The following is an 18,073-nucleotide window of genomic DNA, read 5'->3' as shown; positions in this document are numbered from 1 at the left end:
CTCTTAAGTCTGCAAGCCAACTGAGGTTTGCATATTTGTTCCTACCATTGTGTCACCACTGCAGCTTAGAACCTCTCTATTGCTCCATGACCAACACACCACCCAATATGCTACCAAAGCCCACAGTCAATCTGCCTTGCTTTCTCAGGGGGCTTGTACACCAGTGACAGCACAGATATGTATGCCATAAAGAGGATATCTTCCTTGAGGAGGCCCTCCACTGCTCCCAGCTGCACCTTACAGCTGCCATTTAATTCCTTTTAGATGAGAACCTGTCCCAGACCACCAGCTCTCCATCTACGGACTCTGTGCTTCCAATGATACCCTCTGAAAGTATGCTGCAAAAAACACACTTTGGGAATTCTTGTTCATTTTTTCTTTTTGCTTTTGCAACCATGTGGTGTGACTTGTTTTCTAGCGAAATTACAAGAGCTAGTAACAGTGATATTCAAAGACAAGGTCATACACCTTCCAGAGAAAGAAAGTAATGCTGTTTACTAGTAATGTGACAGATTAAGTCCCAATATGTTGTGCAGAATCACAACTGTTAGTAATTATGGCCACAGAATTTAGTACAGGCTCTGATGTATATCACATAGCCACAGCAATAGTCCTGGAAAATGTATTTTATGGGCCATCAAGCTGTCCTGGGGTAGAAGAGAACCAATTTATCTACCAGAAAGCTTGGAGTATGATTAATGGAGGGAATGTACATAATTAAGATAGACACAGAAGACCCAAACAAACTTGCATTAAATGCTTCCCAATAAAAGATAAAGGAAATTAAAAACAATTTTAAAAGGATTTGGAATTCCATCTTTTTAATATTACAGTATAATATTTTTAGAGAAATAATCCTGGCACAGCTATAGCCAACTGAGCTGAAAGTCACAGGGTCTTATGTTGACTTTAGTTATCCTTGTAAAAATCAGTGTAAGACCATAACTGTAGATGAAGTTCATTTGAATCCACAGTGTAGGTGACTAAGCAGAGTAATTGGCCCACTTTTTTTTCCCTGTAAAATACAGTATCTATTTGAATAGCAGCTATTTTCTCTAAAATAGTCTTTTTGTGTAATCACAGTCTTTTTCTCACTATTTAGTATTCTACTGGAAGTTAACTACTGAGCTCTGCTAAATGACTGCAAATGGTGTGCAGAAAAATCTTTTCTACCAAGGTCACAAAAACACAATCCAAAACATTTATTGGAGAAATACAACTTCACATGCTTGGAGCAAAAAGCAAAGTACATCAGAAAGGAGATGATGCCACTGGGGCTGCTGAAGTCCAGCAGTGTGAGGTGATGTTGTAAGGGAGCAGGCACTGAGCAGTGCAGGAGGAGACATGAGTGAAGCAGAGAGTAAAAAGCAGGTAAGGGAGGAAAGTGGCCAAGGGAGTAATAGAAAAGGGACAGATGGGTAGGTGTGAGAAATGAGCTGGTATTTTATTTGAAAAATTACAGATCTGACCATCCCTCCATTTGTCTTCTTTTTAGAGAGAGATGAAAGTTTAGGATTGAAATGTTCTTTCTGGAGAAACAAAGTATTTGCTATGAAGTTGCCTAAGCTTTTATATCTTTTCAAGAGCAACAAAATACTTTTGTCAGTCAATCCAAGTCATTATTTTGCCTTTCAAGCATTCAGAAGACCCATCCTCCACAATATTTTTTTGCATAGCAATAATAAATAAAACATCCACACACTCTGCCCATTACTGCAGAGAAAATCTTGTATGTAATTCATGAGAGAAGAAAGAAAGGAAAGAATCATTGATTGTGCGCTTCCCTAGGATTTTTTTTATTATTGTTATTTTTGGCTTTCCAAGAAGATGCTGCTCTTCCTCTTCCCCTTCAGTACAGAATCCTAGTTCCGCTAGATTTGCCCATAGCTTATTCTGGGATAAGCTCCCCACCAGCATTTTAAGTACCAGTCAGCACTCCAATACAATGATGTGATGATGTGAATGGTAACAGAAGCACTCAGAAAACATCACAACTGAAGTACAACAGCAGTTCCTCTGTGGCTGGAGTCAGATGTGCATCAGAGATGCACCAGCACAGCCCAGGTGCACTGCAAAGCAGGACACAGCATCTGCTGTGTCATCTCATAAAGACCTAAAAGAGAAAAGACCAGCTGAGAGCATGGTATTGGCACCTTCTCCCCAGCCAGCAAAGTTGCCTTTCTCTGAAAATACGAAAATACAGTACAATTTCTCCTCCTTCCCAAAAGTGGCTGTTGTAACAGGGACAGCTCAGGACAGGGACACAGAGTCACAGAACTGTAGGACCACTGGAGATCAGCTAATACAATCCTCAGCTAAAGCAGGTTCTCTACAGTAGGATTGAGTCCTGCAGGGAAGCCTAAAGGGGTGGGGAACAACCCAGGCCCACCAAACCCCTGCTGCCCTCTGTTTCCATAGTTCTCATGCTGCAAGCTCCCAAAATCTGTCCCTTGTTAACCTCTCCAAATGTTGGAAAATAGCATTCACAAGAACTCCTCCATCACTATCAAAAAATTAATATTTTTTTAAAGCAAGTAAAACCATTTTTGTTTAATCCCCCATAGTCAAAATAGCAATATTCTAACGTATTGTTGTCAGGGGATCCAGGGGAGTATCTTCATCTTGCCTCTCGCCAGGAACAACTTATAGTTTGATCTAACTGGTTACTTTGACATAGCTCCTTTAGCCATCACGTCTTTCTATTCCTCTAGTAGCACAGATTTAGCATTTCAGGCTAAGTACATATGTTGGATAAGAACATAATCCTCAGATCTGGGTATAGAAGCTCATGGTAAGAGGATGGCTCTGCATACAAATTGAATGCACTGAGATACAGGAGGAAAAAAAAAGCTAAAACACAAAACCTAATATGCATATTGTGAAGGCCTTCTGGTATCAGAAGAAACCATCAGTTATCTAGTTTGACATCTTTAGAAATAGAGGGACTAGAGGGGGAAAAGAAGGAGAGAGAAAAAAATTGATATGACCTTTAGTCCGATACACCAAGTAAAGACTTTAGATAAATACTTGCAGAGGAGGAATATGCCAATATGCAAAGAGGAAAAGAGATAAATGAGACTAGACCATTTCAGTAGAGAAAAATCTCAGAGCTCCCATTTATCAGCCATTTCTGACAGCATGGAGATGGATTTATCATGGGGCAGAAGGGGACACACTCTATTAGGCTTCTTAACATAGCACATGCATTCTTGGGTGTGGGATGCAGACATCTCTCTGCAGTCCATCTGCTTCCCCTCCTCCTGACTGAGGCTCAGCTCCTAATGCAAAAGAGTTCTCAGTATCATGCAAAAATTCACACTGGGCATCCAGCAATCGCCAGTCATCTGTTGTATAGAACTGTAGGAAGAGGGGGTAGCATTTCCAGACAAAACTACAAAGGATCAACTCTAGGCATGGTCTGACACCATTAGACTTTGTCCTTGCAAGCTGCAAAAGACACAGAGAAACAACCCACTGTGGAACTACAGAGCACATGTGAAAGCCCTGCATCCACCTGACATGCAGTTGCATAGCCATCCGTGTTTTTAATTCTTTATTCGTTTTCCAAAGCATTAGTAATCAGCTGAAGTTGTGCATTTAAATTGCTCTACAGGTGGGGAGCTCTGAATCCCATCAATCTGCAGCCCCTTTCCCACACACCCATAGATCTGCTGGGTATATGTCATGCAGCCTCAGGCTCTTTTTCCTGCTCATCATGCTCCCTGTGCAGAGGGCTCAGAGATTGCTGCAGCTAAATCGAGCTTTGAAGAGAGCTGGGATTAGAGAACCAAACTTTCTGAACTCATAGTCTGAGCACAGCTGATCCGCTCTGGGCCATGCATGACATCTTGAAATCCCTTCTAACCATTTCTCTTATGCTAAATATAAAAGAAGTGCAGAGGTTTTTCTTCTTTCTATAAACTCATCTCATTCCATGTAAGCTCTGTTCCACATGATATCTTCACACTTTCCGCTGACACTTCCATTTCACAAGTGGCAAGCACATTCCACAGAATTCTCTCATTCTTCCCAAAATAAATTAAATCTGGCATTGTGGGGTCTTCAGGGAAAAAGCATCATTTTGCCTATCTAACAGATGACAGAAGTTGGGTTGTGGGTTTGGTTTTTTTTTTTTTGGAGGTGGGGGGGGGGAGGGGGGACTGTAAGATATGACATCATGTTATTCACTTGAAGATCTGCCTTTTTTAAAGTTAAAAGTAGAAAGCCTTTTTTTGTGGGGATTCTGTTTAGTAATTGGGAGTCACAGAACTGACCTGAAGAAAACAAGGACCACAGAACAGGACAAGAAGGTACTTTATTTTGCAAGGAGACTTTTATTTTTGTGGGAGTTTGATTTAGATTTTGGTTATTTTTTAACTACATTGTACAGAATAAAGGAATCTTCATACTAGCACAGACATGCAAGCATATGAAATCATGACCTAATATAATTTAAGGCAGAATCTGCGAAAACACTAATGAATCACCAAACACATCCTCCCCTCTGACATTACAAATCATCAGTAATAAAATGCCAGTGTGACACAGAGTCAGGCAGCAGAAGCTGTAATTACAGTCCAGAGTAACAGTTCCTTTGGAGCTCATTAACTGTATTGAGTACTTTAAATCTTGTATTGAATTTAGGAGCAGTAGTTCAGTTATCAATACAAAAAGTGCTAAGAGGATTTCCAGACCATATTCCACATGTTCCCTCTAGATATATATTATTCCACCTTGATTTTTAAAAATTTCTTTAACTGCATGTTTTGGTGGCTGATTTCTTTGCTTCAGTACTAAGCCAGCTGGGATGGAGAGGCCAGCCCTGCCCCAACGCCTTTAATTCACATCACTGAAAAGTACCTCTAGAGTAAAGGTTTCAATGGTTTTCTGTAGACCAAAGACCCGAATTTGTAAAACATTAGAAATGATGGTTCTTCTCCCAGAAATGTAAGTCAGAGGAAGGAAAAAAGAAAAGAAATGAAACTCTCAGCAAAAAGTCCTTCTTGAGAAACGTGAACATGTGAAACGAATTGTGCAGTGATGGCGGATACCTGCCTGACTCTGCAGAAAGTTTAAATGATAATTAAGGCACATTCTAACAATGGCAGCACTAAGAATTTTATCCTTGATGTTATATTTAAAACTCAAGCTCCAAGGAGCCAGACAATGCAAGAAAACAGCAGACTTCAGCAAAAAGGCATGTAACTGTAACCAAGGGCTTCACATTCTACAAAGAAAGATAGCCTAAGATGAATTTTTTAAATGACTTAAAAAATATATTAGAAGACAAGTTAATAGAAAAGTTTCATGTTCTTTCAAACCCCAATTCATTATTTTTAAAAAGGTTTAATTGACTGTCATTCATTTCATTTGGAGGCCTTGGAAGTTGACCAGAGGTGGTGCGATCTCTGTCCATGGTGATATTCAAAACTCATCTGACACAGCTCTGAGCCCCCAACATCCTGTCCCTGTCTTGAGCTGGGCCTTGGTCTCCAGCCATCTCTTCCAGCCTGAATTACTCCTAGGTTCCAAGCAAATTCACTTCTCCCTGCATCCTCAAATGCCGCAGCATCGCTGCTCTATACTGCGGCATCTAACCAAGAAAACAATTCCGAATCATCCATTTTTTTTCAGCTGGCCCATTGCAGGCCCTCCCACCTACAGGGCAGGGGTAAGAACATCATTGTTACCATCAACTTAAAGCCAACGAGAAGACTTCCTTGAGACAACCCAAAAAGTAGCCAGGAAAACAAAGATGTCCGGTGATATCCAACCAGACCACTACCAACTTATATAACATAGTTATGACTACTCCCTCACCATTTTTTATAAATACATATATTTAAAAATCATTCCCTACCTCTGACTTTAGCCTTATCCCTACATACTCAGGCAAATCTACATGGCAGATCCTGGCTTTCCTTGCCCTAGACATGACTGTTAGTTGTTGTCTTGGTTGTGCTATGTTATTGATTTTAGACAAAGAAGGTTGTTGAATGGGGAATGTGCATGAGAAAATTAGGTCTTTTCCTATAAGCACCAGATGAAACCTATATACTTTGAAGAACAGCAGGCACAAATGTGTAGATGATGGATTTTCTGCTTAGGAAAACAAATTACATTATTCTAGACATTTCAATGGCAAGATTGATACCAACAGTTACTGTTAATGCTTATCCAGGAATCCTTTAGCTCTCATTTCAGTCATATAACTAGCACTCATAGGGAAAATTCTCTACCTTGAAAAAAAAAGTATCAAAGAAAACCAATAATTTAATTAAAACTGTAAACATCTTGATAAAGAAGTCAGTTTGTCTCACAATACATCAGTGACAAACAGCTGATTCTATAAAACCACAACAAAGCACCATTACAAAAGCCAAACCCTAAATGGGTCATGTCCTTATTGGAGGTTATCTACAGAAAGAAAAGGGATGTGGCATTAACTGTATACAACTGGGACAAACAAAGCCTTGAAGATACACTCTGTCATTTTCCAAAACATTTTATTTCTTTTCCAGTTTATCTCCTAACCTCATAATGTTCACAATCATACTTAAATTGAGAATGAAATAATACCACCTGCAACTGTTCTAGCCATGCCAGTTATTCTGGTGAGGCCATAAGGACAGGCAATCTGGCTCTGCTCCAATCTGAATGCTCAGGCACCATGTAATGGACATTTCAAAGTTTGTTTCCTCAACCTGGACCCACTGCTTTCCTGCCTGGCTGATATCCAACACCTGCTGTAGTAACACCTACCAAGAAGAACTGGTATTCGACAGCCAGTCTGTTTTTCCACCGCATGAAAACCCCTTTGTCTCAGAATCAAGCACAACATCTGCCACAGCCAACTGGTCTTCAGTATGCTGCTTTGCAAGAGGCCTCCTGCAACACCCAGGTCATTACAGACTACATAGAAGGGCAGAAAACTAAGAATGTGCAGAAATGTCTAAGAAAAAAAGGATGACTTCATACTGAACCTGAGCACACTCAAAACTGTCACTGGTTTTTTGCATCACTTTTAACTCCAGTAGCCTACTAAAGAGACAGGAATTAGCTGTTCTGTTCAGATCCATATTTGAGCATGTATTTGACGGAGAATTTGTTTTCCATTCATCCACATACCCGTGTTATTGTTGCAATGTCAACAAAAGTGGCTATATGCTGAATTTAAACAAAAACTCTTACTTGAGCAGTCCCTGAAAAGAAGACAAAGAGGAGAATTATGGCTCTGCATAGGAAGAAAATGCTCTTTTTTTCTGTCTAGTGTTAGTTACATGACTGAATTCTCCTGCAAAGAGAATCCTCTTTCAAGAACAGAAGCATTAAGGTGTGCTCCTCTTACACTGGCTCCAGCAGCTGTATTAAAACAGACCTTTCAGTGACCCCCTTAGAGAGAGAATCCTATTCAAGATTTATCCAAACTGGAGTTTCAGCTATCAGACTTACAGATTCCAAAACTCAAAATCATCCTATGGCCTGCAGTTTGTGCTACTGACAGTGCAGTAAGCCCAAGGTCACCAGCATATCACAATTAGCTCTATGCTGCATGTCAAGCCTCATGGTACCACCTGGCAGAGATCGCAGATCTTCCTGCTACAGCTTGATCCAAAGCCCATTTTAAGCGACATAAAGACTTTTATTGATTTTGCTTAGATTTTGGATCTGTTCCCAGAAGCACAGTAGACTCTCTGATAGCTCCCAGCATCCTAAGAATTAGAGGCAAACCGGCAGTTCTGGTTCCAGCTAACAGAGGTCAGTGTTTCACATGAGCGCTAAGGTGAGATCACAACATTGCCATCCATATTCATGACCTGCCTCCGTTTCTCTTAAATGGTAGTGACAGTGTTTGATGCCGCCAAAAAAAAACTGGCAGGGCTTCGGAGACTACGGAGTCTTGAGTTGATTTTCAAAGATAACATTTAAAATTTTTGATTTAACACACTGCTTTGTAATCCCACCAGAAAGGAATTTTAGACCAGTGAGCATTTTTAAATAAATACACTTAAGTACTCACTATTGTATCCGTTTATTCTTCAGAAAACGTCGTCATATTTCATGCTGTATGTAATAACTGCTAGTTAATTATGTAAAATCCCATCCCATCTGCTCTTATTCCTTCACACAGCAAAATTAGAGGGCTGGATTCTGCAGCCATTACTCACAGAAAGAGAGGCATTGATTTAATGGACTTCCCTGAAAAGGGATTACAATATAGTATCCTCCACTATTGATTTTGTGACATCATAATCTTTTCCTCGGAAGCAGACGCTGATGACTCAAGATAATATCAGTGCAAGATTAGGCAGTAGCAGCTGAGTTAGAGAAAGAAAATTATTGAACGACAAACCTACTGATTTACCACAAGTAGGCAGCAATAAATTATTAGCTATGTTCTCTGTTTTGAATAGAAGTTGTCTTAAAAACAAAAAGTTCAAGTGATGTTCCTCTCTTTCATCTCTTCCCCTTCTTACAGTTATTTCATTAAACTATTGCAAGCTATAGCATTTTCTGTGAGGGTTAATGGCTTCTCTTTGAAGGGATTAAAGTCACATTGATTATTAATTATTTTTGATGTTTTAAACTGATGCAAATGTCCAGAAGCTCTGATGAGCAACATCCTGTAGAAATCAATACTGAACGGAAACAAAAGAAAAAAACAAAAACAACTAAAAAAAAAAAAAGCCATCAACCCTCTCCTCAGCTCCTAAGGGAAGCAATTGTGACTTATTCCTGTTTGGAAGGTATACTGTCCCCTGGAGAATACCAGCAACTGGCATGTATGATAATCACTTCTCGTTTATCTGGAGCATCCTTATTTTGATGTGTCTATCTTTCAGACTTCAGTCAGAGCCTGCAGGTATTTTGCACGCAGAACAAAGCGAGGCACAGTACTGCTAAGCAAATAATAAATACATTAATTTCATTGCTGTTGGAAAATATTCATTTTTCTTAAATGTGCCTTTCAGTACTTCAGGAAAGTACTAATTAGGATTCTTTCTGTGTTGTTGGTTGTTTTTCTTTTTTTTCCCTACCAATGCTCTCTACTGTTCCTTACCATATTTAAATAGGTTGGGGTTTTTTGTTTGTTTGTTCTTTTTCCTTGAGTTTAAAACTTCTTTTCTGTTTGCAGACAGAATGGGAACTAGACTCTTCCTTCTTGTCTGCTAGGCCAACCATGAACAAATCCTTTACATATGAAAATGACTTCCATATGAACAAAGAGGAAATGATCCTAAATAGCTGAGGTGTGGATAGCCAACACGTGCCAAACAGCAAATTACACAAAGGCAACAAGAGAACTGGGACATTCCTTGTCTGCTCTGGGGACTCTTCTCAGCCTCAAAGAGCAACTCTTACAGCGCATCTAGTTCAGAAGGAAATGATTGAAAGCTCTTAAAATTGAATGAGTTTCTGAATTGATTGACAACTTAGTGACCAGAAACTACCCCTCTTATCTCAAAGATGTATTCCAAACTCATCATAACTAAATTGGAGACCTGCACGTTTATAGCATGTAATGCAACCGTATTTTGTTTAAATCCCGCTGAAATAACCGGAAGACTCATGTCTTATACTCCTAAAGGGCACTGAGGCCCAATCAGTTCAAAATCATAACTGTTATATTATAAGCAACATTATCTATTTTTCCCCAAAGTTCTTAAAAAATTAATTTGTTCATTTGTTTTCCCCTCAAGAGCTTCCTATTTACCAAATAGCTTCATCACATCTCTGGCTGCCTAAAAACAGCAGAGTTGTTGATTTTTCTTACCTCCATTAAGCTGCTCTGAAGCATTCAACTCCTGTGCTTAAATGGCCCTCTTGGATTTTTCCATCCCAATATCGTGCTCTGCATTCAATCATAGCTCCAATTCCACATATCCTCTACTTATGCCCATGCTGTCACCTCAAGATCAGCATACTGAAAACTGAGTATACTACCTTCCAGCTCTCTTCCCTGTTGCTATCAGTAGTATAATCAATTTGTCCATCACTGATGCTTAGTGTAAAGAGCTTCTTTCTCTAAATCCATGCATCTAATTGAACAAAAATGCAATAATAACTATACTAATTTGAGAATAGCACATACTACTTTTGCTGTGGTACAACGTGCTATCTTTATGGTGAGCCAGACATGATGCATATCAATTATTTCTGGAACACATTCTCTTAAAAGCCACTGTAATTTCCTAGCATAAGAATGAAGAGGTTCCAGAAATGAAATACTGTGCATCACATTTGGCTTACTGGAAAGACAGAAGTCTTCTTACTTCAGAGTTGCTCCCTTCACTGACTATATTCATTCCAGATTATACAGCATTATGAAAAGCAAGGTAACTTTTCTGTTTCAATTATCTCCCATTCTCTATTCATTTGTTGTACACTGCAGATGTGGCAGTCAGTGTATGTTGCTACATCAACTTCAACATCTTTTCAGCTATATATTGATGGAAGCTTAATAGAAAAGTTATAATAGCTTTTGTGTGCGTATTAACAAACAACTCTCTTCACTTTCCTTCTGCACTAAATCATCATATCTTCTGGAACTTAGGAGCTTTCAATGGGAAAGACAAAAAGTCCAGCCAGGTCCTGTGTTCCGCTCTGACACTTCAACAGAAGACAGACACCATCTAGTATTTCACCTACTTGCTCAAGGTTAATACTTAGCTTCACTTATGATCCTAATTTCTTTTGCTGTGCTGTGCCAAAGCTCTTCAAGAGCATGATGGCTGCAATCCAGTAGAAGATGAAGGATGATGTCTTGCTTGGACTGGCAGCAACTCACTGACTTTGGATGAATCACAGGTGAGGCTGTAATTATCACAGAATCATAGAATGGCCTGGGTTGGAAGGGACCACAAGGATCATGAAGCTCCAACCCCCCTGCCACATGCAGGGCCACCAACCTCTGCATTTCATACTAGACCAGGCTGCCCAGGGCCCCATCCAACCTGGCCTTGAAAACTTCCAGGGACGGGGCATCCACAACCTCTCTGGGCAGCCTGTTCCAGCACCTCACCACTCTCTCTGTAAAGAACTTCCCCCTGATGCCCAACTAAATCTCCCATCCCTCGACTTAAAACCATTTTCCCTCATCCTGCTGTTATCAACCCTTTCAAAGAGTTGATTCCCCTCCTGTCTGTAGGCTCCCTTTAGGTACTGAAAGGCTGCAATGAGGTCACCCTGCAGCTTTCTTTTCTCCAGGCTGAACAAGCCCAGCTCCCTCAGCCTGTCTTCATAGGGGAGGTGCTCCAGTCCCCTGATCATCTTTGTGGCCCTCCTCTGGACCCTCTCCAACAGCTCCCTGTCTTTTTTGTACTGGGGGAGCCACACTTGGACACAGTTCTCCAGATGGGGCCTCACAAGAGCAGAGTAGAGGGGGACAATCACCTCCTTGTCCCTGCTGGCCACCCCTCTTTTGATGGAGCCCAGGATACCACTTGCTTTCCAAAACGCAAGGGCACACTGCTGGCTCATGTTAAGTTTTTCATCTATCAAGACCCCCAGGTCCTTCTCATAGGGCTGCTTTCAAGGACTGCTCCTTCCAGTCTGTATGGATGCCTGGGATTCCTCCGGCCCAATTCCTATGGTGTTCTTGCAGACAGAATCATAGAATCATTTGAAATGGAAGGGACCCTTAAAGGTCATCTAGTCCAACTCCCCTGCAGTGAACAGGGACACCTACAGCTAGATGATGTTGCTCCAACCTGACCTTGAATATGCCCAGGAATGGGGCATCCACCATATTTCTGGGCAACCTGTTCCAGTGCATCACCATCCTTCCATACCAGGAGTTTTCTTCTGAAATTTTCCTCCATTAGATAACTCAGGACTAGACACAGAAGAATGTACAGAAATACACTGGCACCACACTTCCCTTCTATCACTGTGTATGTAATGTAATTGTCCAGCTTGCCTCTTAGACTTGGAATACCTATTGAGCAGTTGGTCATCCTAGAGCAGCATACTTCTATGTACTGCATTCTGCATAAACATTTTAATTTTAAAACACTTAACATCTAATCAAAGTAGCTTTTCTTTACATTGCAGTCAATTACATTTTACTACAAGAATATTTTAAAACCTTAATAAGGAAAGTCTGATCACTAATTTACTGTAGCATAAGAGTGCTTATGATAATGAAGATGATACATACTTCTCCAGTGGAAAAGATGTATAATTTTAAATACTTAAATATGAAGATAAGTATGATCCTTTTAAATTGTTCAGCAAAAGCATTTATTTCCAAAGCTTATTTTTCTGACATTTATCACTCTGACTCACATGGCCAAGTAATAAAAGCTCCCTTCTCCTGTATTGAAACATCCAGTAAAATTAGTCTCATGATGGGTTTAGACACAAGACTTTGCTGAAGACTCACTCAATCAACAATTATTTCACAATCTGCCTGGATTGCCCTATAGGGTGACATCAGAAAGGCAGATAATAAGTGGACTTCTGAAGTCTAGTCAGCACATTGCCTGTGAGCTCTTTAACAAATGGCCCAAAGGCTGTAGGATAGCTACAGGCAAGTGTTTATTCAGCATGGTTCCTGTCCTAACTCAAATGAGGAATCGCCCCTGGATGTAGCTTCTGACTGAAGTGATGCCACCTAGAAATTGCCTTGTTGATCTCTTGCAGTTTGAGTGTAGGGCTCATAATTCCTGCAGGGTTGAAAGATCTTTTGTTGATTGTCCACTATTACTGTATTGAAGTTAGAAAGTTACCAGAGAGTAATGGTAGACTTATTCCACTGCTAGAGTGTGTGCCTGCTATAGTTCCATAAACATGAGTTGGCACCCAAGCATTCTCATAAATATCTTCGCCTGTTAGAATCATTCTGATGTAGAAATAATCCATAAAATATAATCCATGAAAATAACAAAATGAGAATGTGACTTGTAGGAGGAGTCCTGAGCAAAGGACGATTGATCATTTTATATATATATATATATATATAAACCTTTTACTGAAATGATGATTTTCTCTCCTATATGATCTGTAGAGACCAAACTTTTTTTTTTTTTAACCTCTGTAGCTTATCTGATTCCATCCCATCATGACAATCTTACATTAGTCTTCCAAAGAGAAACAGAATGGTGACATAGTTGCTTACTTTGTCACTGCTAGGACACAGTAATGAGGAAGAACATACCTATTTTCTCAACAAGAACTTCAGTCAGCATTTCTAAAGAGGTAAGAGATTCTAGAAGGACTCCAGATCAAATGTTTTAAGTGTCTATTTCTTTTCTGGCTAGGAGGAACCAGTGATGAAGCACGGGGGATCTTGCCTGTGAAACCATCCTCCCTTAAAACAAGTTTCTCAGTGAGAAAAAGACAGTGTCCTGGTGGTATCATCTTTGTTTCAGATTATTGACATTAGATGCAAATATTCTTAAAAATTACACTAATTGAAACAAATTTCCTTTGTCTGGTAAGGTTGTGCTGAGTATGTTCTTACAGCGCCTGGGTCCCTTTGAGTGTTTTTCATCCATGCAAATCTGAATTTAAACCTCACGAAAACACCAAACTCCATACATTGATGTAGTAGTGGACAAAAATGTTCCATTCGACATTAAAATTGTTCTTGCTAGAAGAAAGACCAGAATGTATTGCTGCCTTGCACACAAAGCCTCAATAGCATAAAAAGACCCCATACAAGACCTCAATCTCCTGAAAATGAAATCTGTTTTTTTCCTTTGCACTTCTAGATAATTTTCCTGAACACTGTCATCCCTTCCACTCAGTTCATACATAGACAACCAGATTTCTCATTGTTTTCCTAGCATAAGCATTGGTCAGATCCTCTTGAAGGTGTAACAGATTGATGATGTGTCAGCATCAGGTTTGGCAGATTTGAGAAGTTTTTGTCCCCTGCTTAGCTCTACTTGTCCCATACACATAACACAGCAAGAAAACACAAACCACCCAGCTGCAAGCTACTACAGTGTGAGATATCTGACCTACTAGTCACAAAATCCAGGACAGACCTTCAACTAGTTGAAAGTTAGTGTAGATATGGCTATGGGAAGCCTGGTGGGTTGCAGTTAGAAAAGATGGGAAAGGTAGTGTCAGCCACTGCAAATGTGTCTGTTTTTTATTTTTATTTGTTCAGCTGAAGTACAGCTTTTCCACTCAGATGTGATCACCCATGCTTTTGTCACATCAGATGAAAAAAATACTAAGCAAGCTGCTAGAGGCTATGCCTCCCAGCCATTCACACACTGAAGCAATGGAGAATGCTATACCTATGAAAAATGGCAATGTTTTAGGTCAGAAAGAGATTCCCACAGCAGGAGGCTTGGAAGCTTTTTGTTGAAGCAAGATACAATTCTGTTCCTCTTCCAAGAACTGTAAATCTATATTAATATCTGAGTTCACACACAATGTCTTTCTCTTGCTAGTTTTTAAGCTAGCCATTGCATAAGAAAACCACTGAAGAATGATAGAAGTTCAAGATCACATTGCTCTATTTCCTGTTTCCTAAAAAGATTATGATACTGCCCTGAAGCACAAAGTAATGCTCAGATAGAGCTGCGAATGAAAGAACTAAATATTGCTAGCCCAGAGACAACAATATCAGGTACATGAGCGTGCAGTGGGCAGCATCACTGTTTGATCCCCTCCTTGTCACTGACCACTCCAGCAGCAACAGATAGTGTCAGGGCTTGAAAGAATTTGGCACCATTTCTTTACATCATGAAATATAGCATGGAAAGGAAGAGAAAATGTGCTTTGAGCTGTTTTATCACTGTGCAAAGCTTGCTGATGGTTTTATAAATTGCCAGATGGGCATCAAGGCCACACTGAGCAGATACAACTTAGCAAGTGATATTTGGGCTGCTAATGCTGAAACAGCAAGCACACGGGCATCAGAGTCATCAGTTCAATGCAGCTGCTTTCCCAACAAGATTAAATTGCTGTCTCACCTGGAAGCTAACAACTCAAGGCTGGATGATTTTAGTAGTTCTTCAACAAGTTAGCATAACTGAACAGCATAGAGCAAGGGAAATGCCTTGTTTTGAAATTAATTACCTTCAGTTATTAGTCATTGCAAGAAAAAAGAAATGTGTAGGCATCCAACAAAAATCACAATTCAGTCACACGTAGCATTGCTGATGTGCCCCTGTCTTCAGCTACAGTTTCACCTCTCACACTATAGAATTCTGCCAGTACCCATCATTATTTTCCTGCAGCTTTTGTTGCCATTCCAGTTCTGGGATTTCTCAAGCAACATACCCAAGGGCACGTCTGAGTTTTATCTGGCTCTGAAGTGATGGTCACCTTCCAACAGGAAAAAAACCCAAGGCCTTGGCTGCCTTCAAATCTTTACCCCATTTCTTTAGATTTATTTCTATAGAATCATAGAATGGCCTGGGTTGAAAAGGACCACAATGATCACGTAGTTTCAAACCCCTGCTATGTGCAGGGTCACCAACCACTAGACCGGCTGCCCAGATCCACATTCAGCCTGGCCTTGAATGCCTCCAGGGATGGGGCCATAGGTACTAGCATCTTATAGATTTGAACTACCTATATCCTGTCTCGCCTTACCACAGTAATTAAAACAGCTGCTTAAAGCTGTATGTTCACTTCTACACTAGGAACAGAAGTGAAACAGGAATTAACTGCGACCCCTTCAGCTTTATGCTGGGCTATGATGCCCATAGTGTAATTATCTTAGATGAAAGTAAGTACAGGAAAAAAAAAAAAAAAAAAAGAAAGAAAGAAAAAAAAAAAAGGAACTCAAAATATCATGAAATTCTGTCAGTATATTAACATTTTATCCTGCATAAATGTACATTTCAGCAATTATGAAAATGAGACAGCTGACGACTGAGTATGCGAACAGATGCTGTGAACGCTTCCCCTTTAGTACTTCTGTCAATGCAATGACAGTGCTGGAAGTGACTCCGCTGCCGTTCCAGGATACAATTCTGCAAAATCCCATTCACACGGGGAGCCCTGCTCATTTCTATGGAACACTTCCATTTGTGAAGATCTCAAGAGTTCCTTAGTTGCCAGTGACAAATATACAGCAAAGTTTTCAGTACTGCGGAATATTGCGGTTTAGGGCACTGGCATTTACAATCGGTGCTATTTGCCCAGGCAGAGCGGGTGTTTTCTTTTAGAAGTTACACGAAGCACATTAAATATGACTGGGGAACCATTAAAGCAACGAACGCATAACGATAAAAAATGCCACACCAAGCCACGCTCGCGGCATTACGCTGAACTTTGAAAGATTCAGCCGCCGGGAGGACAGAACCGCACCGAGCTAGAAGCAATGTCAAATTCTGCAACGGCGAAGCGACACGCGGCTCCCCCCCGCCCGCCTTTGTTAGCGGCAGCTCCGGGGGATGCCGGCAGGAGCCGGGCTGGCCGCGGTGGGCGCGGCGGCAGGTGTCGGCCCGCGGTGCTGAAGGACAGCGCGGGGCTCCCGGCGCGGCGCTCCCACTGCACCGCGCAACTTCGGGCACGACGGACGATGGGGGAACGGCGCCTCCCCGGCACTTGTGGGTGTGGGGCGCAGCGGCCCCGCCTCCGTCCCCCTCGCAGCAGGAGCACAAAGCGGGGGCAGCCGAAACCGGCGCTGAGCCTTCGCCTCCGGGGCGCAGCCGAGCACACAAAGGCGGCCCCGCGCCCGCGGGGCGCGCATCCCTCCCCTTCCCCGCACTTACCTTTAGCAGCACAAAGAGCCAGAGCAGGCAGGAGCGGGCCCCAGGTCCACCCCGGGATCCCCGCCGGCGGCGGTCGGGCATCGGGGAGCGCGGTGGCCGCGGCCCGCGGGAGCGGCCGGGCGGGGGGGGCTGCGGCTCCTCTGCCCCCCGGCCCCTCGCAGCTGTACCTCGCCTCCCTCCGCCCGGCTCCGAGCCGTGCCCGGCAATGGCGAATTGCGGCAGCATCAGGCGGCCGGCGGCGGCGCCGACCTCCCCGCCGAGCCGCGCATCCTGCCGCCCCCCGCCCTTTTATTTGGGATTTACGGCGGGGGGAGGAGGAGGAGGAGGAGGAGAAGAAAGAGGAGGCGGCGGCGGCGGGGTGGGTGTCTCCGCTCACAGGAGTTTCGGCGATCTCGCCGCTGCACGGGAAAAGAAGGGGTGGGGAGAGCCGCCACGGGCGCCGGCAGCGCGGTGTGCCTACAAGAGTGGCCACGGCACCCCGAGCCCCGAGGGCTGACAGCCCGTAGCCGCCGCCCCGCGCCTCTCCCCCGGCACCTCCTCTCCCCGGGCGCAGGAGGCAAAGCGCAGCCCCGGCCCCCCGCCGTTGTTTTTCTATAACCTCCCCCGCAACGCGCCTGCGGGGGACAAACGCCTCGTGAGCAGGCAAAGAACGATCTGTCACCGGCTCCGGGCAAGCCCGGCCCCGCACGGGGCTCCGGGAGACACTGTCACCAGTGAGCACAGGGCTGGGAAACGAGAAGCTCAGAGTATAGCTCTAAGCCTGCGAGGGGTGGAGAAGTAAGATCTCATCCTAGTCCACCAGCTACTCAGGACCAGCGATTGTAAGTGTACACGGAGAAAGGTGAAACTACACCCCACGTAACCTGCTGACTGGTGCTCAAGACTGTAACTATGAAGATGGGCAGCTGCTCCTCTTTGTTTTGTTTAATCTGATGTCACCAGGAATAACAAAAACACATAACCCTCCCACCACCACCACCAGTGCAGAAATGGTCTGCTCAAAACTAAGACCTCACGACCACATCTTTTTGTCACTGGCCGCTCTTTCAGTCTCACCAAAATAAATTTCAGTGCATCTGAGAGCGTGGCAACCAGTACTGATCTGAGCAAAATAAGATCATACGTGTTCTGGGGCTGTATCAGAGGCATTAAACTTCAGAGCAAATTCAGAACCAGGTGAGTTTCCATTACTTGGAGCGCTAGGCCACCACATTACTTTTGCTTAACACATACACAAAGAAGAAAAGTAATGGCTGAATGAGAATAGTTTTAGTGTGTCCAAAATTTCTAAATCATTTAGGCAAGGTGTACATTACTACCTTCTTGTGGGAATGTCCTTTAAGCTGATAAAAAAAGTTGCTCTCTAACAGCATTGGTAAATCAGATGA

At 42.4% G+C, this 18,073-nt stretch overlaps 1 protein-coding gene across 1 annotated transcript in view; it reads right to left on the bottom strand.

Annotated features, from left to right (window-relative positions):
- PTPRO (protein tyrosine phosphatase receptor type O) overlaps positions 1 to 17,156 on the bottom strand; it is a 153,065-nt gene extending 135,909 nt beyond the window's left edge. The window contains 3 exon segments of the mRNA XM_048969007.1: positions 16,686 to 16,745; positions 16,748 to 16,789; positions 16,791 to 17,156. Coding sequence (XP_048824964.1) covers positions 16,686 to 16,745; positions 16,748 to 16,789; positions 16,791 to 16,910 — 222 coding nt within the window. The 5' untranslated portion in view covers positions 16,911 to 17,156.
- Positions 17,157 to 18,073: the final 917 nt, after the last annotated feature.

The sequence above is a fragment of the Lagopus muta genome, chromosome 1 (assembly GCF_023343835.1).
Source record: "Lagopus muta isolate bLagMut1 chromosome 1, bLagMut1 primary, whole genome shotgun sequence".
Lineage (NCBI taxonomy): Eukaryota > Metazoa > Chordata > Aves > Galliformes > Phasianidae > Lagopus > Lagopus muta.
This window is presented reverse-complemented; position numbering and strand designations above follow the sequence as displayed.